This window comes from Saccoglossus kowalevskii, chromosome 5 (assembly GCF_978046115.1).
Source record: "Saccoglossus kowalevskii chromosome 5, keSacKowa6.1, whole genome shotgun sequence".
NCBI lineage: Eukaryota > Metazoa > Hemichordata > Enteropneusta > Harrimaniidae > Saccoglossus > Saccoglossus kowalevskii.
Window position 1 is genome coordinate 34,325,565 of NC_140645.1, and position 24,704 is coordinate 34,350,268.

A 24,704-nucleotide genomic window follows, 5' to 3' on the forward strand; every position below is an offset into this window, starting at 1 on the left:
TCCTTCAGAAGATTGGGACAAAAAATAGCCAAATTTTTTGAGTAAAAACAGAAAATTGACTGAAATGTTGTCTGTTGGCTCCAAAATTAGGGTTCATTTCCAGAAATATTAGAATATAAGAAGAAATTGCAGAAAAGTTTGGGCAAGAATGTCTAGTGGTGAAAAGGTCAAAACAACATGTCATTAACACACTATAGAGAATTCCATTTTAACTTTATTTTATTTCATTCCATCAAACTATTATTCCTACATCTAATTTCAAAATGTAGACATAGTACATACTCCTAGAAAACATCAATTCAATGAACAGATTATTAATTTTATAAATCCAAAACTTTATATCAACACAACACATCTATCTTCTTTTTATCTTGATATCTACATTAGCATCATACATGCATGACAAACTGTTGGAATTGTTATCCAATACTTACACTATGGTAGGTTTTAACCCTTACACCGCCAGTTCCCTATTTTCATCACAAATTCACAAAATTGAATATGTAAGAAATGTGAGTATATCATAACTGGATTTTTCAAAATTCTGAGAATCAATTCTTTATGTTTTTATGAGTGTTGTTCAAAAACGTTAGAAAAAGTAATTTAATTATACAATCAAATTCAAAAGCTAAAATGGATAGTCAACGGTCAAAGTCAATGAAATCATTGAAAGTTCAATATTTATTAAAAAATTCATGCATTCCTGCCATGAAATACTTCATATAATATTGTATTTTCACTCTTATCTGGTTAGTTCTCAGTAGCACAATCGTTACCATAAAGGACAGTGATACATCTATGGTCAGACTACATTTCAATAGTTTCAAACTTAAAAATGCAACTTTTGGTTCTCATGTTTCTTGCATTGGATATGTGTTTCTAATAAAGCAAATATGATAATCACAATACAGTAATAATATTAATCTTAGGGAAAGTTAATACATACTTTTGAAGAAAAAACATTTTTAATTCTAAAGCAATTTTGGGTTGAAAGCAATACTAATAACTGTCTCAAATACACAACAGTCAGATAAGCTGTACACATGAAAGACAAAAAAAAAATGTGTTTGCTTCTCATCACGTGAATCACCCTGTGCATTTTTTTTGCAGTATTGAGTATGGTGCACCAAATTTTTCTCTAGGACAAGAAGCAAAACATTTTTTTTTTACCCAAGCAATAATAAATTATTAAAAGTCATAGTTATTTATTTGTATATGCAATAATTATCATGAACTCTTGTCTCACACATAAAATGATTTTTGATTTACAGTTACAAATAATTTAGAAGTGTTTAATCAATTGTCATTTTTATAATCACAATTTAAAGTCTTTTACAAAATTGTTAAAACATTCCAGTTCATGCAAATTTCTAAATTTTAGATAACAGTATAATATCTATTTAATTTGAAAGATTCGGGTGTACAACTGGTAAATGTGATGACGATCCAAATTTGAAAGTATGAATTGTGAGGTAATCACATGCACTGATGCATGTAGTGGCAAAGTAAGAGAGAAAAAACGTTTTGCCCACTTAAGCTGACCAGAAACTGGTATAATGTTATACGCAAGTCTGTGAAAGAACTTAGGCTAGAGTCCTTATTGACCAAGCATGTATTATGTGGGTTAAGGTTTTTTGAATGCAGCAATAATCTTACTCATGCAATTGAACATGACCCAACATCTACTGTATTCAATGCTACCATTCAATGCACATGTGACATTGGACCATCCACTGCATATCACCATACATGCGTATCAAACTTGTATAACTTTATCTGATAAATCTGATAAATACAAAAAAATACATTAACAGACAAATATGTGTCAATCAAAATTGACATGGGAAATGACAGCGTGCATGTAAAAGCAGAATATATGTATATGTAGATATGTCTACATCATTTCAAAGTTGCTATGTATATACCTCCATCCAATTCATTTTTGAAAATTCAGGTTATGATGATAATTTACAACAAGCATCCTTTTGACTGAGATAGCTCCGCTGTTAGCAATGAATGTTTCAATGAGAGAATTGAAGATACCATTACAAAATGAACTAGCAGCCTGTCGGCTGATATAGCTCCACTGTTTGTGATGCATGCTCTGAAATTGAAGCAATGACTAAGAAGCAATTTAAACTTAATGCTAACTGCTTTAATATCGCAAGACACCAACTTTCTTGATTTTGTTGCAGAGAATATTTCACTAAAAGTAGAGAATTGAAGATATCTTTACGAAATGGACAAATCTAATAGAGGTCTACCCAAGCTGCATGTGTACAAGTATCAAAGAATTTGGACTACTGGTTTTGAAGGACAAGTCAAAAATATGTTTTTTTGATGAAAAATGATGAAAATATTTGCTAAAAATAGAGAATTGAAGATGTCGTCATGAAATTAACAAATCTGACTGAGATCCACCCAAGGTACATGTACCTACAAATAAATTTACAAAGCAATCAGGTTAGAGGTTTCAAACAAGAAGTTGAAAATAACATTTTTACGAAAAATGACACAAATATTCACTAAAATTAGAGATTTGAAGATATCGTCATGAAATTACCAAATCTGACAGAGATTCACCCAAGGTACCTACAAATAAAGTTACAAAGCAATCGGATTAGCAGTTTTCAAGAAGAAGTTGAAAATAATGTTTTTGACCAAAAATATTCATCAAAATTAGAGAATTGAAGATATTGTCACAAAATCAACAAATCTGACAGAGGTCCACCTGATGTACCTACATATACAATATCAAAGAAATTGGACGAGCACTTTTCAAGAAGAAGTCGAAAATATAATTTTTTACCAAAAATGACAAAAATATTCATCAAAATTAGAAAAATGAAGATATCATCACGAAATGAACAAATCTGAGAGAGGTCCACTCAAGGTACCTACATACCAAGTATCAAAGCATTTGGGCTAGCGGTTTTCAAGAAGAAGTCGAAAATAGCATTTTTGACCAAAAATGACAAAAATATTCGCTATAAATAAGACAATTGAACATATCCACACGAAATGAACAAATCTGAGAGAAAACCACCCAAGGTACCTTCCTAGAAAGTTTCACAGCTATACAGTTTGTGGTTTTTAAGAAGAAGTCGAAAATGTAAAGTTGACGATGACGACGACGACGGACAATCAGTAATACTATAAGCTCCTTCGTCGACAGCGGAGCTAACAAATCTGAGATCGGTCCACATTTTCATTTTCAAAGCAATCAGACTTGCAGTTTTCAAGACAAAGTCGAAAATATCACTTTATACCAAAAAATTACAACAATATTTATCAAACTCAGAGAATTGCATATATCATCACGAAATGAACACATCTATAAGAGGTCCACCTAAAGCACCTAGATGTATAATATCAAAGCAATCGGACGAAGTCCACAGCAAAGCTAAATATTTATGTTATAATTTATCTACATGGATGAAAAAGAAATTGCCTGGAAGATACTTGATATATACATAACATGTAAAAGTAATTTTTTCCAGATTTTTTAAGGCAAGCATATGCGACTCACGAGCGATTCATAGGTGCAAAATTTGGATTTTATTTTCAATTTTCAAAATACTTCTTAGCTTCATTCGGATCTCTTTCAATATTCTTAGCAATTCTTTTTACACGAAAAGCTAAATTGTTGGTAACAGAGAGCTCAGAGAACATATTCATTTTGGGAAAGAACACATTTCGGAGGTTTTGTTCCTGCAAAGAATTCTCTAAAGTGCGAAGACATCCAACGAAACAAACATCAATCTTTCCAACAGACCAGTCAACATGGCGACAAGACTCTGACATCACTAGGTGCTTAAGGTGGTATGACTTAATTCCTAACCAATTAGAACCCTCAACTTCCCGTAATAACTTTAGTAAACGCAAGATTTGTTTTCGACATCCTCCTCCAGAACTATCTCCTCCGCCATCTCGGTCAATGGTATCCAGGACATACTTCTCAAGGGGAGAAGTAGAAATACGCCACCAACGCCGATTTCCACTGAAGACAGCACCCATGTGCTCCTTTGTACAAAGCTGCCACAAACTGTTAGACCTCATAACACCTGGTATACTCTTCATCTTTTCTCTGTCAGGCCATGAATCGGGAAAATGTATCCCAGGAGGTACGCCAAGCATCTGTATAGTAGGAGCGAGGTCCACTGACATTTCTCGTACTCCAGGTTTGTTTATTATGAGGTTTGCAGACGGCCCAGCTCTTTGAAGAGTAACCTCTCTCAAATTAAGTGATTTTAATGCTCTCGCTACCAGGCCATAGAACCAATCAAAAAGCTTAGAGGGTATTAGATAATTTTCATCATCCATGAACGACTGCCATTTATGAGGAGCAGCAGAAGCTGACGAAACAACTTCAAACATGGCGTAGCCTGGGGGGTCAAATTGACCTGGGCCATGTATCTGCATGAAAATGAGAAAAAAAAATGTCACACTAGTTTAGTTATTTGTTTTAGCTGGAATAAATTTTTGCTGAAAAAACATTTTGGTTGTTTTTTATGTTCAGCATTAGTTGAATGTAAAATATAGGGGAAACAAATTATTTTATTTTCTCTGATTCATCCTTTAAGCAAAAATAAATACCAAGTGAAAATAAATTGATGATTTTCCGTACAATTGCGAGATCTCGCGAGATGCATGAAAGACGCGCGTCGAACGTCTGCCGCAAAAATCGAACGATTTGATTTTGAACTAGAATTTCTTTATTTCGTAGCTTACATTGGCCGGCCGATCTTCGACAGAGGAATATTGCTTCCGAATACCCTTACTTAATCGAAATTGCCTATCATCAAATGTGGACAGCACATTATTAAGCATGGAAATGTCCCCGAAATACTTTTGCGTTTGTCGAAACCCACGCGATGTTTGACGCGACTACGACGCTATGACCTTTGTTTGTCCTGTTTTTACGTTCGATTTCACGCATAACGGATGATTCTCGCAGTGTACGGAAAATGGTCTATTGCTTTACAGTACAGCCTGATTATCAATCACATTATAACAACCAATCACATTATAACAACCAATCACATTATATTATAACAACCAATCACATTATAACAACCAATCACATTATAACAACCAATCACATTATAACAACCAATCACATTATAACAACCAATCACATTATATCAATCAATCACATTATAACAACCAATCACATTATAACAACCAATCACATTATAACAACTAATCACATTACATGTATATCAACCAATCACATTATAACAACCAATCACATTATAACAACCACTCACATTATAACAACCAATCACATTATATCAACCAATCACATTATAACAACCAATCACATTATAACAACCAATCACATTATAACAACCAATCACATTATAACAACCAATCACATTATAACAACCAATCACATTATGACAACCAATCACATTATATCAACCAATCACATTATATCAACCAATCACATTATAACAACCAATCACATTATAACAACCAATCACATTATATCAACCAATCACATTATATCAACCAATCACATTATATCAACCAATCACATTATAACAACCAATCACATTATAACAACCAATCACATTATAACAACCAATCACATTATAACAACCAATCACATTATAACAACCAATCACATTATAATAACCAATCACATTATAACAACCAATCACATTATATCAACCAATCACATTATAACAACCAATCACATTATAACAACCAATCACATAATAACAACCAATCACATTATAACAACCAACCACATTATAACAACCAATCACATTATATCAACCAATCACATTATAACAACCAATCACATTATAACAACCAATCACATTATAACAACCAATCACATTATAACAACCAATCACATTATAACAACCAATCACATTATAACAACTAATCACATTATATCAACCAATCACATTATAACAACCAATCACATTATAACAACCAATCACATTATAACAACCAATCACATTATATCAACCAATCACATTATAACAACCAATCACATTATAACAACCAATCACATTATAACAACCAATCACATTATATCAACTAATCACATTATAACAACCAATCACATTATATCAACCAATCACATTATAACAACCAATCACATTATAACAACCAATCACATTATAACAACCAATCACATTATAACAACCAATCACATTATAACAACCAATCACATTATAACAACCAATCACATTATATCAACCAATCACATTATAACAATCAATCACATTATAACAACCAATCACATTATAACAACCAATCACACTATAACAACCAATCACATTATAACAACAAATCACATAATAACAACCAATCACATTATAACAACCAATCACATTATAACAACCAATCACACTATAACAACCAATCACACTATAACAACCAATCACATTATAACAACCAATCACATTATAACAACCAATCACATTATATCAACTAATCACATTATAACAACCAATCACATTATATCAACCAATCACATTATAACAACCAATCACATTATAACAACCAATCACATTATAACAACCAATCACATTATATCAACCAATCACATTATAACAACCAATCACATTATAACAACCAATCACATTATATCAACCAATCACATTATAACAACCAATCACATTATAACAACCAATCACATTATAACAACCAATCACATTATATCAACCAATCACATTATAACAACCAATCACATTATAACAACCAATCACATTATAACAACCAATCACATTATAACAACCAATCACATTATAACAACCAATCACATTATAACAACCAATCACATTATATCAACCAATCACATTATAACAACCAATCACATTATATCAACCAATCACATTATATCAACCAATCACATTATAACAACCAATCACATTATAACAACCAATCACATTATAACAACCAATCACATTATATCAACCAATCACATTATAACAACCAATCACATTATAACAACCAATCACATTATAACAACCAATCACATTATAACAACTAATCACATTATATCAACCAATCACATTATAACAACCAATCACATTATAACAACCACTCACATTATAACAACCAATCACATTATATCAACCAATCACATTATAACAACCAATCACATTATAACAACCAATCACATTATAACAACCAATCACATTATAACAACCAATCACATTATAACAACCAATCACATTATGACAACCAATCACATTATATCAACCAATCACATTATAACAACCAATCACATTATAACAACCAATCACATTATATAAACCAATCACATTATAACAACCAATCACATTATAACAACCAATCACATTATATCAACCAATCACATTATAACAACCAATCACATTATAACAACCAATCACATTATAACAACCAATCACATTATAACAACCAATCACATTATAACAACCAATCACATAATATCAACCAATCACATTATATCAACCAATCACATTATAACAACCAATCACATTATAACAACCAATCACATTATAACAACCAATCACATTATAACAACCAATCACATTATAACAACCAATCACATTATAACAACCAATCACATTATAACAACCAATCACATTATAACAACCAATCACATTATAACAACCAATCACATTATATCAACCAATCACATTATAACAACCAATCACATTATAACAACCAATCACATTATAACAACCAATCACATTATAACAACCAATCACATTATAACAACCAATCACATTATAACAACCAATCACATTATATCAACCAATCACATTATAACAACCAATCACATTATATCAACCAATCACATTATAACAACCAATCACATTATAACAACCAATCACATTATAACAACCAATCACATTATATCAACCAATCACATTATAACAACCAATCACATTATGACAACCAATCACATTATGACAACCAATCACATTATATCAACCAATCACATTATAACAACCAATCACATTATAACAACCAATCACATTATAACAACCAATCACATTATATCAACCAATCACATTATATCAACCAATCACATTATAACAACCAATCACATTATAACAACCAATCACATTATAACAACCAATCACATTATAACAACCAATCACATTATAACAACCAATCACATTATAACAACCAATCACATTATAACAACCAATCACATTATAACAACCAATCACATTATAACAACCAATCACATTATATCAACCAATCACATTATATCAAGTCATTGTCAATGACACGTCCCTGTTCCGTTCATATTTGAGTGACATATACATTCAAAGCAGATCATGACCGAAATGCACCTGCATATGTACAACACATTGTGCTAAATCTGAACAAAATCCATCCATGCATGACTGAGATCCGGTTCTGGAATTGTGAAAATACGTGATTTTGATGCATTTTCGACCTTAAAATGGCCATCATTCCGCTATTGTTAAGCAGATCATGAAACAAATGCGCATATCTATTTGTGACATGATGTACCATGTGTGTGTGAAGTTTGAACTTGATCAATCCAGACATGTCTTGGATACGGATCCAGAACTGAATTCTTTAACAAAATGGCCGCCAGTCGGCCATTTCGAACTTGATCCGAAAAAAAAAAAGACGTGCATCAAGGTCCTATTATGTTTAATGTATGTACCAAATTTGAACAAAATCCATCCATGCATAACTGAAATATGGGTCCGGAATTGTGAAAATGTGCGATTTCAATGCATTTTCGGCCTTAAAGCGGCCCCCATTTGGCTATCGTTAATGAGATCATGAAACAAATGCACATACATATTTGTGACATGATGTACCTTGTGTGTGTGAAGTTTGAACTTGATCAAACCAGACATGTCTCGGATACGGATCCAGAACTGAATTCTTTAAAACAAAATGGCCGCCAGTCGGCTATTTCGAACTTGATCCGAAAAAAAAAATGACGTGCATCAAGGTCCTATTATGTTTAATGTATGTACCAAATTTGAATGAAATCCGTCCATGCATAACTGAGATCCGGGTCCGGAATGGTGAAAATGTGCGATTTCAATGCATTTTCGGCCTTAAAGCGGCCACCATTTGGCTATCGTTAATGAGATCATGAAACAAATGCACATACATATTTGTGACATGATGTACCTTGTGTGTGTGAAGTTTGAACTCGATCAATCCAAGCATGTCTCAGATACGGATCCAGAACTGAATTCTTTAAAACAAAATGGCTGCCAGTCGGCCATTTCGAACCCGATCCAAAAAAAAAATGACGTGCATCAAGGTCCTATTATGTTTAATGTATGTACCAAATTTGAACAAAATCAGTCCATGCATAACTGAGATCCGGGTCCGGAATGGTGAAAATGTGCGATTTTGATGCATTTTCGGCCTTAAAATGGCTGCTATTCGGCTATCGTTAATCGGATCATGAAAAAAATGCATGTGCATATGTCCCATATAATGTGTGATGTATGAGTGAAGTTTGAACTTAATCGGTCCATGCATGTTCGAGATACAGGTGATCACGGACGCACGGACGGACGCACACAGGGCAAAACATAAGTCCCCGTTTTCGGACTGCGTCCGAACGGGGACTAACAACCAATCACATTATAACAACCAATCACATTATAACAACCAATCACATTATATCAACCAATCACATTATAACAACCAATCACATTATATCAACCAATCACATTACAACAACCAATCACATTATAACAACCAATCACATTATAACAACCAATCACATTATAACAACCAATCACATTAAAGCAACCAATCACCTTATGACAACCAATCACATTATAACAACCAATCACATTATAACAACCAATCACATTATAACAACCAATCACATTATAACAACCAATCACATTATAACAACCAATCACATTATATCAACCAATCACATTATAACAACCAATCACATTATAACAACCAATCACATTATAACAACCAATCACATTATATCAACCAATCACATTATAACAACCAATCACATTATAACAACCAATCACATTATATCAACCAATCACATTATAACAACCAATCACATTATAACAACCAATCACATTATAACAACCAATCACATTATATCAACCAATCACATTATAACAACCAATCACATTATAACAACCAATCACATTATATCAACCAATCACATTATAACAACCAATCACATTATAACAACCAATCACATTATATCAACCAATCACATTATAACAACCAATCACATTATATCAACCAATCACATTATAACAACCAATCACATTATAACAACCAATCACATTATATCAACCAATCACATTATAACAACCAATCACATTATAACAACCAATCACATTATAACAACCAATCACATTATAACAACCAATCACATTATAACAACCAATCACATTATAACAACCAATCACATTATAACAACCAATCACATTATAACAACCAATCACATAATATCAACCAATCACATTATAACAACCAATCACATTATATCAACCAATCACATTATAACAACCAATCACATTATAACAACCAATCACATTATAACAACCAATCACATTATATCAACCAATCACATTATAACAACCAATCACATTATAACAACCAATCACATTATAACAACCAATCACATTATAACAACCAATCACATTATAACAACCAATCACATAATATCAACCAATCACATTATAACAACCAATCACATTATATCAACCAATCACATTATAACAACCAATCACATTATAACAACCAATCACATTATAACAACCAATCACATTATATCAACCAATCACATTATAACAACCAATCACATTATAACAACCAATCACATTATATCAACCAATCACATTATAACAACCAATCACATTATAACAACCAATCACATTATAACAACCAATCACATTATAACAACCAATCACATTATATCAACCAATCACATTATAACAACCAATCACATTATAACAACCAATCACATTATAACAACCAATCACATTATAACAACCAATCACATTATAACAACCAATCACATTATAACAACCAATCACATTATATCAACCAATCACATTATAACAACCAATCACATTATATCAACCAATCACATTATAACAACCAATCACATTATAACAACCAATCACATTATATCAACCAATCACATTATAACAACCAATCACATTATGACAACCAATCACATTATGACAACCAATCACATTATATCAACCAATCACATTATAACAACCAATCACATTATAACAACCAATCACATTATAACAACCAATCACATTATATCAACCAATCACATTATATCAACCAATCACATTATAACAACCAATCACATTATAACAACCAATCACATTATAACAACCAATCACATTATAACAACCAATCACATTATAACAACCAATCACATTATAACAACCAATCACATTATAACAACCAATCACATTATAACAACCAATCACATTATAACAACCAATCACATTATAACAACCAATCACATTATAACAACCAATCACATTATAACAACCAATCACATTATATCAACCAATCACATTATATCAAGTCATTGTCAATGACACGTCCCTGTTCCGTTCATATTTGAGTGACATATACATTCAAAGCAGATCATGACCGAAATGCACCTGCATATGTACAACACATTGTGCTAAATCTGAACAAAATCCATCCATGCATGACTGAGATCCGGTTCTTGAATTGTGAAAATACGTGATTTTGATGCATTTTCGACCTTAAAATGGCCATCATTCCGCTATTGTTAAGCAGATCATGAAACAAATGCACATATCTATTTGTGACATGATGTACCATGTGTGTGTGAAGTTTGAACTTGATCAATCCAGACATGTCTTGGATACGGATCCAGAACTGAATTCTTTAACAAAATGGCCGCCAGTCGGCCATTTCGAACTTGATCCGAAAAAAAAAAAGACGTGCATCAATGTCCTATTATGTTTAATGTATGTACCAAATTTGAACAAAATCCATCCATGCATAACTGAAATACGGGTCCGGAATTGTGAAAATGTGCGATTTCAATGCATTTTCGGCCTTAAAGCGGCCCCCATTTGGCTATCGTTAATGAGATCATGAAACAAATGCACATACATATTTGTGACATGATGTACCTTGTGTGTGTGAAGTTTGAACTTGATCAAACCAGACATGTCTCGGATACGGATCCAGAACTGAATTCTTTAAAACAAAATGGCCGCCAGTCGGCTATTTCGAACTTGATCCGAAAAAAAAAATGACGTGCATCAAGGTCCTATTATGTTTAATGTATGTACCAAATTTGAATGAAATCCGTCCATGCATAACTGAGATCCGGGTCCGGAATGGTGAAAATGTGCGATTTCAATGCATTTTCGGCCTTAAAGCGGCCACCATTTGGCTATCGTTAATGAGATCATGAAACAAATGCACATACATATTTGTGACATGATGTACCTTGTGTGTGTGAAGTTTGAACTCGATCAATCCAAGCATGTCTCAGATACGGATCCAGAACTGAATTCTTTAAAACAAAATGGCTGCCAGTCGGCCATTTCGAACCCGATCCAAAAAAAAAAATGACGTGCATCAAGGTCCTATTATGTTTAATGTATGTACCAAATTTGAACAAAATCCGTCCATGCATAACTGAGATCCGGGTCCGGAATGGTGAAAATGTGCGATTTTGATGCATTTTCGGCCTTAAAATGGCCGCTATTCGGCTATCGTTAATCGGATCATGAAAAAAATGCATGTGCATATGTCCCATATAATGTGTGATGTATGAGTGAAGTTTGAACTTAATCGGTCCATGCATGTTCGAGATACAGGTGATCACGGACGCACGGACGGACGGACGGACGCACACAGGGCAAAACATAAGTCCCCGTTTTCGGACTGCGTCCGAACGGGGACTAACAACCAATCACATTATAACAACCAATCACATAATATCAACCAATCACATTATAACAACCAATCACATTATATCAACCAATCACATTATAACAACCAATCACATTATAACAACCAATCACATTATAACAACCAATCACATTATATCAACCAATCACATTATAACAACCAATCACATTATAACAACCAATCACATTATATCAACCAATCACATTATAACAACCAATCACATTATAACAACCAATCACATTATAACAACCAATCACATTATAACAACCAATCACATTATATCAACCAATCACATTATAACAACCAATCACATTATAACAACCAATCACATTATAACAACCAATCACATTATAACAACCAATCACATTATAACAACCAATCACATTATAACAACCAATCACATTATATCAACCAATCACATTATAACAATCAATCACATTATATCAACCAATCACATTATAACAACCAATCACATTATATCAACCAATCACATTATATCAAGTCATTGTCAATGACACGTCCCTGTTCCGTTCATATTTGAGTGACATATACATTCAAAGCAGATCATGACCGAAATGCACCTGCATATGTACAACACATTGTGCTAAATCTGAACAAAATCCATCCATGCATGACTGAGATCCGGTTCTGGAATTGTGAAAATACGTGATTTTGATGCATTTTCGACCTTAAAATGGCCATCATTCCGCTATTGTTAAGCAGATCATGAAACAAATGCACATATCTATTTGTGACATGATGTACCATGTGTGTGTGAAGTTTGAACTTGATCAATCCAGACATGTCTTGGATACGGATCCAAAACTGAATTCTTTAACAAAATGGCCGCCAGTCGGCCATTTCGAACTTGATTCTAAAAAAAAAAGGAAGTGCATCAATGTCCTATTATGTTTAATGTATGTACCAAATTTGAACAAAATCCATCCATGCATAACTGAAATACGGGTCCGGAATTGTGAAAATGTGCGATTTCAATGCATTTTCGGCCTTAAAGCGGCCCCCATTTGGCTATCGTTAATGAGATCATGAAACAAATGCACATACATATTTGTGACATGATGTACCTTGTGTGTGTGAAGTTTGAACTTGATCAAACCAGACATGTCTCGGATACGGATCCAGAACTGAATTCTTTAAAACAAAATGGCCGCCAGTCGGCTATTTCGAACTTGATCCGAAAAAAAAAATGACGTGCATCAAGGTCCTATTATGTTTAATGTATGTACCAAATTTGAATGAAATCCGTCCATGCATAACTGAGATCCGGGTCCGGAATGGTGAAAATGTGCGATTTCAATGCATTTTCGGCCTTAAAGCGGCCACCATTTGGCTATCGTTAATGAGATCATGAAACAAATGCACATACATATTTGTGACATGATGTACCTTGTGTGTGTGAAGTTTGAACTCGATCAATCCAAGCATGTCTCAGATACGGATCCAGAACTGAATTCTTTAAAACAAAATGGCTGCCAGTCGGCCATTTCGAACCCGATCCAAAAAAAAAAATGACGTGCATCAAGGTCCTATTATGTTTAATGTATGTACCAAATTTGAACAAAATCAGTCCATGCATAACTGAGATCCGGGTCCGGAATGGTGAAAATGTGCGATTTTGATGCATTTTCGGCCTTAAAATGGCCGCTATTCGGCTATCGTTAATCGGATCATGAAAAAAATGCATGTGCATATGTCCCATATAATGTGTGATGTATGAGTGAAGTTTGAACTTAATCGGTTCATGCATGTTCGAGATACAGGTGATCACGGACGCACGGACGGACGGACGGACGCACACAGGGCAAAACATAAGTCCCCGTTTTCGGACTGCGTCCGAACGGGGACTAACAACCAATCACATTATAACAACCAATCACATTATAACAACCAATCACATTATATCAACCAATCACATTATAACAACCAATCACATTATATCAACCAATCACATTACAACAACCAATCACATTATAACAACCAATCACATTATAACAACCAATCACATTAAAGCAACCAATCACATTATGACAACCAATCACATTATAACAACCAATCACATTATAACAACCAATCACATTATAACAACCAATCACATTATAACAACCAATCACATTATAACAACCAATCACATTATAACAACCAATCACATTATAACAACCAATCACATTATAACAACCAATCACATTATATCAACCAATCACATTATATCAAGTCATTGTCAATGACACGTCCCCCGTTCCGTTCATATTTGAGTGACATATACATTCAAAGCAGATCATGACCGAAATGCACCTGCATATGTACAACACATTGTGCTAAATCTGAACAAAATCCATCCATGCATGACTGAGATCCGGTTCTGGAATTGTGAAAATACGTGATTTTGATGCATTTTCAACCTTAAAATGGTCATCATTCCGCTATTGTTAAGCAGATCATGAAACAAATGCACATATCTATTTGTGACATGATGTACCATGTGTGTGTGAAGTTTGAACTTGATCAATCCAGACATGTCTTGGATACGGATCCAGAACTGAATTCTTTAACAAAATGGCCGCCAGTCGGCCATTTCGAACTTGATCCGAAAAAAAAAAAGACGTGCATCAAGGTCCTATTATGTTTAATGTATGTACCAAATTTGAACAAAATCCATCCATGCATAACTGAGATACGGGTCCGGAATTGTGAAAATGTGCGATTTCAATGCATTTTCGGCCTTAAAGCGGCCCCCATTTGGCTATCGTTAATGAGATCATGAAACAAATGCACATACATATTTGTGACATGATGTACCTTGTGTGTGTGAAGTTTGAACTTGATCAATCCAGACATGTCTCGGATACGGATCCAGAACTGAATTCTTTAAAACAAAATGGCCGCCAGTCGGCTATTTCGAACTTGATCCGAAAAAAAAAATGACGTGCATCAAGGTCCTATTATGTTTAATGTATGTACCAAATTTGAATGAAATCCGTCCATGCATAACTGAGATCCGGGTCCGGAATGGTGAAAATGTGCGATTTTGATGCATTTTCGGCCTTAAAATGGCCGCTATTCGGCTATCGTTAATCGGATCATGAAAAAAATGCATGTGCATATGTCCCATATAATGTGTGATGTATGAGTGAAGTTTGAACTTAATCGGTCCATGCATGTTCGAGATACAGGTGATCACGGACGCACGGACGGACGGACAGACGCACACAGGGCAAAACATAAGTACCCGTTTTCGGACTGCATCCGAACGGGGACTAACAACCAATCACATTATAACAACCAATCACATTATAACAACCAATCACATTATGACAACACTCTAAAATAACAACATCATATAAATAAAACAAGACAGAACACTCAGAACAATATAACATTGCATAAACACACCATGAAATGATAATAGCATACCATAACACGACAATAGCACACCATAACACGACAATAGCACACCATACCGGCAATAAGAGAATTGCCTGTCATAACATAACACTAGTACATGACAACAGAGACAATAGTATTTAAAGGGCAATGAACTAAATGCCAAAATTTCTAAAAATGTGTACACGACAATTAATATACAGACAATGGAAAGATGCTTTGCATTGCATCCTTTGAATGATCAATGACTATGAAAGACCTTGATTAAATGGATTTTTACTTGGAGTGATGATTCGAGAATTGTGTACATTTTACAAAGTTTGGGATTCATTTATGCCATATACTCATTAAAGCCTGATCTGAAAGTGCATGAAATTTTCTATGCATGAAATTCTCTGTATACTGGAAATTGGCTACTTTAGTATGCTCCAATGCTGTAACTATTTATGTGTCTACCATATAGCTACCATGCCAAACCAGTGTGTTCCTGACTATGAAGTGCCATACCCAAGCATAACATTTGGTATTTTGGGGTAAAGACTTTCTTTTGTACTCGCAACCCTAACTCTAATCATACCCTTACCCTCCAACACTCCCAAATTCAATTGTATATGCTCCTAAAGATATACAACTAAATTGGGGAGTGCTGGAAGGTAGGGGTAGGGTTAATGTAGTGTTAGGGGTGGTGGTACAAAAGGAACACTTTCCATATATTTTTTCAAACCAGTTAGTGGCTTTCAGATCGTACCAAACTAATTTATTAAACGTCATGAACATCATAACAAAATTGTATTGCTAGTTTTAAATTAAGCATACACAATATCGCGGTTCCACCATCAACTATGAAGTGTTTGACAATTAAATTTGTCCAAGAGTGAATGTGTCTGTGTGTCATTGACAGTATGATGCTTTCAGTGCATGCATCTGGACAGAAACCAAGAGTGACTGTGTCTGTGTGTCATCGACAGTATGATGCTTTCAGTGCATGCATCCGGACAGAAACCAAGAGTGAATGTGTCTGTGTGTCATCGACAGTATGATGCTTTCAGTGCATGCATCCGGACAGAAACCAAGAGTGAATGTGTCTGTGTGTCATCGACAGTATGATGCTTTCAGTGCATGCATCTAGACAGAAACCAAGAGTGAATGTGTCTGTGTGTCATCGACAGTATGATGCTTTCAGTGCATGCATCTAGACAGAAACCAAGAGTGAATGTGTCTGTGTGTCATCGACAGTATGATGCTTTCAGTGCATGCATCTAGACAGAAACCTAGAGTGAATGTGTCTGTGTGTCATCGACAGTATGATGCTTTCAGTGCATGCATCTAGACAGAAACCAAGAGTGAATGTGTCTGTGTGTCATCGACAGTATGATGCTTTCAGTGCATGCATCTAGACAGAAACCTAGAGTGAATGTGTCTGTGTGTCATCGACAGTATGATGCTTTCAGTGCATGCATCTAGACAGAAACCAAGAGTGAATGTGTCTGTGTGTCATCGACAGTATGATGCTTTCAGTGCATGCATCTAGACAGAAATTGCCTTACTAGTAGTTGACTTTGGTGTACTAATATTAATATAGAGTAAAAATGTGGGTGTTGATATTTTGCATATGGAATTCCAAAACTGGGTGTTTCTATATGAACAAACAATATTGTACTCGTAGTTGGTACTAACCTACAAAAGACCAAGAGCTGATTTACTGAAATAATACACGGCTGGGACAATCACATGACCTAAAGTGACATAATGGCTGGGACAATCACATGACCTAAAGTGACATAATGGCTGGGACAATCACATGACCTAAAGTGACATAATGGCTGGGACAATCACATGACCTAAAGTGACATAATGGCTGGGACAATCACATGACCTAAAGTGACATAATGGCTGGGACAATCACATGACCTAAAGTGACATAATGGCTGGGACAATCACATGACCTAAAGTGACATAATGGCTGGGACAATCACATGACCTAAAGTGACATAATGGCTGGGACAATCACATGACCTAAAGTGACATAATGGCTGGGACAATCACATGACCTAAAGTGACATAATGGCTGGGACAATCACATGACCTAAAGTGACATAATGGCTGGGACAATCACATGACCTAAAGTGACATAATGGCTGGGACAATCACATGACCTAAAGTGACATAATGGCTGGGACAATCACATGACCTAAAGTGACATAACGGCTGGACAATCACATGACCTAAGTGACATAACGACTGGACAATCACATGACCTAAAGTGACATAATGGCTGGACAATCACATGACCTAAAGTGACATAACGGCTGGACAATCACATGACCTAAAGTGACATAACGGCTGGACAATCACATGACCTAAAGTGACATAACGGCTGGACAATCACATGACCTAAAGTGACATAACGGCTGGACAATCACATGACCTAAAGTGACATAACAGCTGGACAATCACATGACCTAAAGTGACATAACAGCTGGACAATCACATGACCTAAAGTGACATAACGGCTGGGACAATCACATGACCTAAAGTGACATAACAGCTGGACAATCACATGACCTAAAGTGACATAACAGCTGGACAATCACATGACCTAAAGTGACATAACGGCTGGGACAATCACATGACCTAAGTGACATAACGGCTGGGACAATCACATGACCTAAGTGACATAACAGCTGGGACAATCACATGACCTAAAGTGACATAACAGCTGGACAATCACATGACCTAAGTGACATAACGGCTGGGACAATCACATGACCTAAGTGACATAACGGCTGGACAATCACATGACCTAAGTGACATAACGGCTGGGACAATCACATGACCTAAAGTGACATAACAGCTGGACAATCACATGACCTAAGTGACATAACGGCTGGGACAATCACATGACCTAAGTGACATAACGGCTGGGACAATCACATGACCTAAGTGACATAACAGCTGGGACAATCACATGACCTAAAGTGACATAACAGCTGGACAATCACATGACCTAAGTGACATAACGGCTGGGACAATCACATGACCTAAGTGACATAACGGCTGGACAATCACATGACCTAAAGTGACATAACAGCTGGACAATCACATGACCTAAAGTGACATAACGGCTGGACAATCACATGACCTAAAGTGACATAACGGCTGGACAATCACATGACCTAAGTGACATAACGGCTGGACAATCACATGACCTAAAGTGACATAACAGCTGGACAATCACATGACCTAAAGTGACATAACAGCTGGGACAATCACATGACCTAAGTGACATAACGGCTGGACAATCACATGACCTAAGTGACATAACGGCTGGACAATCACATGACCTAAAGTGACATAACAGCTGGACAATCACATGACCTAAAGTGACATAACAGCTGGGACAATCACATGACCTAAAGTGACATAACAGCTGGACAATCACATGACCTAAAGTGACATAACAGCTGGGACAATCACATGACCTAAAGTGACATAACGGCTGGACAATCACATGACCTAAAGTGACATAACAGCTGGACAATCACATGACCTAAGTGACATAACGGCTGGGACAATCACATGACCTAAGTGACATAACGGCTGGACAATCACATGACCTAAAGTGACATAACAGCTGGGACAATCACATGACCTAAAGTGACATAACAGCTGGACAATCACATGACCTAAGTGACATAACGGCTGGGACAATCACATGACCTAAGTGACATAACGGCTGGGACAATCACATGACCTAAGTGACATAACAGCTGGGACAATCACATGACCTAAAGTGACATAACAGCTGGACAATCACATGACCTAAGTGACATAACGGCTGGGACAATCACATGACCTAAGTGACATAACGGCTGGACAATCACATGACCTAAAGTGACATAACAGCTGGACAATCACATGACCTAAAGTGACATAACGGCTGGACAATCACATGACCTAAAGTGACATAACGGCTGGACAATCACATGACCTAAGTGACATAACGGCTGGACAATCACATGACCTAAAGTGACATAACAGCTGGACAATCACATGACCTAAAGTGACATAACAGCTGGGACAATCACATGACCTAAGTGACATAACGGCTGGACAATCACATGACCTAAGTGACATAACGGCTGGACAATCACATGACCTAAAGTGACATAACAGCTGGACAATCACATGACCTAAAGTGACATAACAGCTGGGACAATCACATGACCTAAAGTGACATAACAGCTGGACAATCACATGACCTAAAGTGACATAACAGCTGGGACAATCACATGACCTAAAGTGACATAACAGCTGGACAATCACATGACCTAAAGTGACATAACAGCTGGGACAATCACATGACCTAAAGTGACATAACAGCTGGACAATCACATGACCTAAAGTGACATAACAGCTGGACAATCACATGACCTAAAGTGACATAACGGCTGGGACAATCACATGACCTAAAGTGACATAACAGCTGGACAATCACATGACCTAAAGTGACATAACAGCTGGACAATCACATGACCTAAAGTGACATAACGGCTGGACAATCACATGACCTAAAGTGACATAACAGCTGGACAATCACATGACCTAAAGTGACATAACAGCTGGACAATCACATGACCTAAAGTGACATAACAGCTGGACAATCACATGACCTAAAGTGACATAACAGCTGGACAATCACATGACCTAAAGTGACATAACAGCTGGACAATCACATGACCTAAAGTGACATAACGGCTGGGACAATCACATGACCTAAAGTGACATAACAGCTGGACAATCACATGACCTAAAGTGACATAACAGCTGGACAATCACATGACCTAAAGTGACATAACAGCTGGACAATCACATGACCTAAAGTGACATAACAGCTGGACAATCACATGACCTAAAGTGACATAACAGCTGGACAATCACATGACCTAAAGTGACATAACGGCTGAACAATCACATGACCTAAAGTGACATAACGGCTGGGACAATCACATGACCTAAAGTGACATAACAGCTGGACAATCACATGACCTAAAGTGACATAACGGCTGGGACAATCACATGACCTAAAGTGACATAACGGCTGGGACAATCACATGACCTAAAGTGACATAACAGCTGGACAATCACATGACCTAAAGTGACATAACAGCTGGACAATCACATGACCTAAAGTGACATAACAGCTGGACAATCACATGACCTAAAGTGACATAACAGCTGGACAATCACATGACCTAAAGTGACATAACGGCTGAACAATCACATGACCTAAAGTGACATAACGGCTGGGACAATCACATGACCTAAAGTGACATAACAGCTGGACAATCACATGACCTAAAGTGACATAACGGCTGGGACAATCACATGACCTAAAGTGACATAACGGCTGGGACAATCACATGACCTAAAGTGACATAACAGCTGGACAATCACATGACCTAAAGTGACATAACGGCTGGACAATCACATGACCTAAAGTGACACAATGGCTGGACAATCACATGACCTAAAGTGACACAACGGCTGGACAAACACATGACCTAAAGTGACATAACAGCTGGACAATCACATGACCTAAAGTGACATAACGGCTGGGACAATCACATGACCTAAAGTGACATAACGGCTGGGACAATCACATGACCTAAAGTGACACAACGGCTGGGACAATCACATGACCTAAAGTGACATAACAGCTGGACAATCACATGACCTAAAGTGACATAACGGCTGGGACAATCACATGACCTAAAGTGACATAACAGCTGGACAATCACATGACCTAAAGTGACATAACGGCTGGACAATCACATGACCTAAAGTGACATAACGGCTGGGACAATCACATGACCTAAAGTGACACAACGGCTGGACAAACACATGACCTAAAGTGACACAATGGCTGGACAATCACATGACCTAAAGTGACATAACGGCTGGACAATCACATGACCTAAAGTGACACAACGACTGGACAATCACATGACCTAAAGTGACATAACGGCTGGACAATCACATGACCTAAAGTGACATAACGGCTGGACAATCACATGACCTAAGTGACATAATGGCTGGACAATCACATGACCTAAGTGACATAATGACTGGACAATCACATGACCTAAAGTGACACAACGGCTGGGACAATCACATGACCTAAAGTGACACAACGGCTGGACAAACACATGACCTAAAGTGACACAATGGCTGGACAATCACATGACCTAAAGTGACATAACGGCTGGACAATCACATGACCTAAAGTGACATAACGGCTGGACAATCACATGACCTAAGTGACATAACGGCTGGACAATCACATGACCTAAGTGACATAACGACTGGACAATCACATGACCTAAAGTGACACAACGACTGGACAATCACATGACCTAAAGTGACATAACGGCTGGACAATCACATGACCTAAAGTGACATAACGGCTGGACAATCACATGACCTAAGTGACATAATGGCTGGACAATCACATGACCTAAGTGACATAATGACTGGACAATCACATGACCTAAAGTGACACAACGGCTGGACAAACACATGACCTAAAGTGACATAACGACTGGACAATCACATGACCTAAAGTGACACAACGGCTGGACAATCACATGACCTAAAGTGACACAATGGCTGGACAATCACATGACCTAAAGTGACACAACGGCTGGACAATCACATGACCTAAAGTGACATAATGGCTGAACAATCACATGACCTAAAGTGACATAACGGCTGGACAATCACATGACCTAAAGTGACACAACGGCTGGACAAACACATGACCTAAAGTGACACAACGGCTGGACAAACACATGACCTAAAGTGACATAACGGCTGGACAATCACATGACCTAAAGTGACACAATGGCTGGACAATCACATGACCTAAAGTGACACAACGGCTGGACAAACACATGACCTAAAGTGACATAACGGCTGGACAATCACATGACCTAAAGTGACATAATGGCTGGACAAACACATGACCTAAAGTGACACAATGGCTGGACAATCACATGACCTAAAGTGACACAACGGCTGGACAAACACATGACCTAAAGTGACACAATGGCTGGACAATCACATGACCTAAAGTGACATAACGGCTGGACAATCACATGACCTAAAGTGACATAACGGCTGGACAATCACATGACCTAAGTGACATAACGGCTGGACAATCACATGACCTAAGTGACATAACGACTGGACAATCACATGACCTAAAGTGACACAACGACTGGACAATCACATGACCTAAAGTGACATAACGGCTGGACAATCACATGACCTAAAGTGACATAACGGCTGGACAATCACATGACCTAAGTGACATAATGGCTGGACAATCACATGACCTAAGTGACATAATGACTGGACAATCACATGACCTAAAGTGACACAACGGCTGGACAAACACATGACCTAAAGTGACATAACGGCTGGACAATCACATGACCTAAAGTGACATAATGGCTGGACAAACACATGACCTAAAGTGACACAATGGCTGGACAATCACATGACCTAAAGTGACACAACGGCTGGACAAACACATGACCTAAAGTGACACAATGGCTGGACAATCACATGACCTAAAGTGACATAACGGCTGGACAATCACATGACCTAAAGTGACATAACGGCTGGACAATCACATGACCTAAGTGACATAACGGCTGGACAATCACATGACCTAAGTGACATAACGACTGGACAATCACATGACCTAAAGTGACACAACGACTGGACAATCACATGACCTAAAGTGACATAACGGCTGGACAATCACATGACCTAAAGTGACATAACGGCTGGACAATCACATGACCTAAGTGACATAATGGCTGGACAATCACATGACCTAAGTGACATAATGACTGGACAATCACATGACCTAAAGTGACACAACGGCTGGACAATCACATGACCAAAAGTGACATAACGGCTGGACAATCACATGATCTAAAGTGACATAACGGCTGAACAATCACATGACCTAAAGTGACATAACGGCTGGACAATCACATGACCTAAGTGACATAACGGCTTGACAATCACATGACCTAAGTGACATAACGACTGGACAATCACATGACCTAAAGTGACACAACGACTGGACAATCACATGACCTAAAGTGACATAACAGCTGGACAATCACATGACCTAAAGTGACATAACGGCTGGACAATCACATGACCTAAAGTGACATAACGGCTGGACAATCACATGACCTAAGTGACATAATGGCTGGACAATCACATGACCTAAAGTGACATAATGGCTAGGACAATCACATGACCTAAGTGACATAACGGCTGGACAATCACAT

The 24,704-nt window shown here is 36.6% G+C and overlaps 1 protein-coding gene across 1 annotated transcript in view; it reads right to left on the minus strand.

The window, feature by feature from the left end:
* Positions 1–201: 201 nt before the first annotated feature.
* The window catches only part of LOC102801985 (cyclic GMP-AMP synthase-like receptor 3), a 31,659-nt gene continuing 7,156 nt past the window's right edge, over positions 202–24,704 (minus strand). The window contains exon 2 of the mRNA XM_085499347.1: positions 202–4,416. Coding sequence (XP_085355473.1) covers positions 3,565–4,416 — 852 coding nt within the window. The 3' untranslated portion in view covers positions 202–3,564. The remainder of the gene's footprint in view (positions 4,417–24,704) is intronic.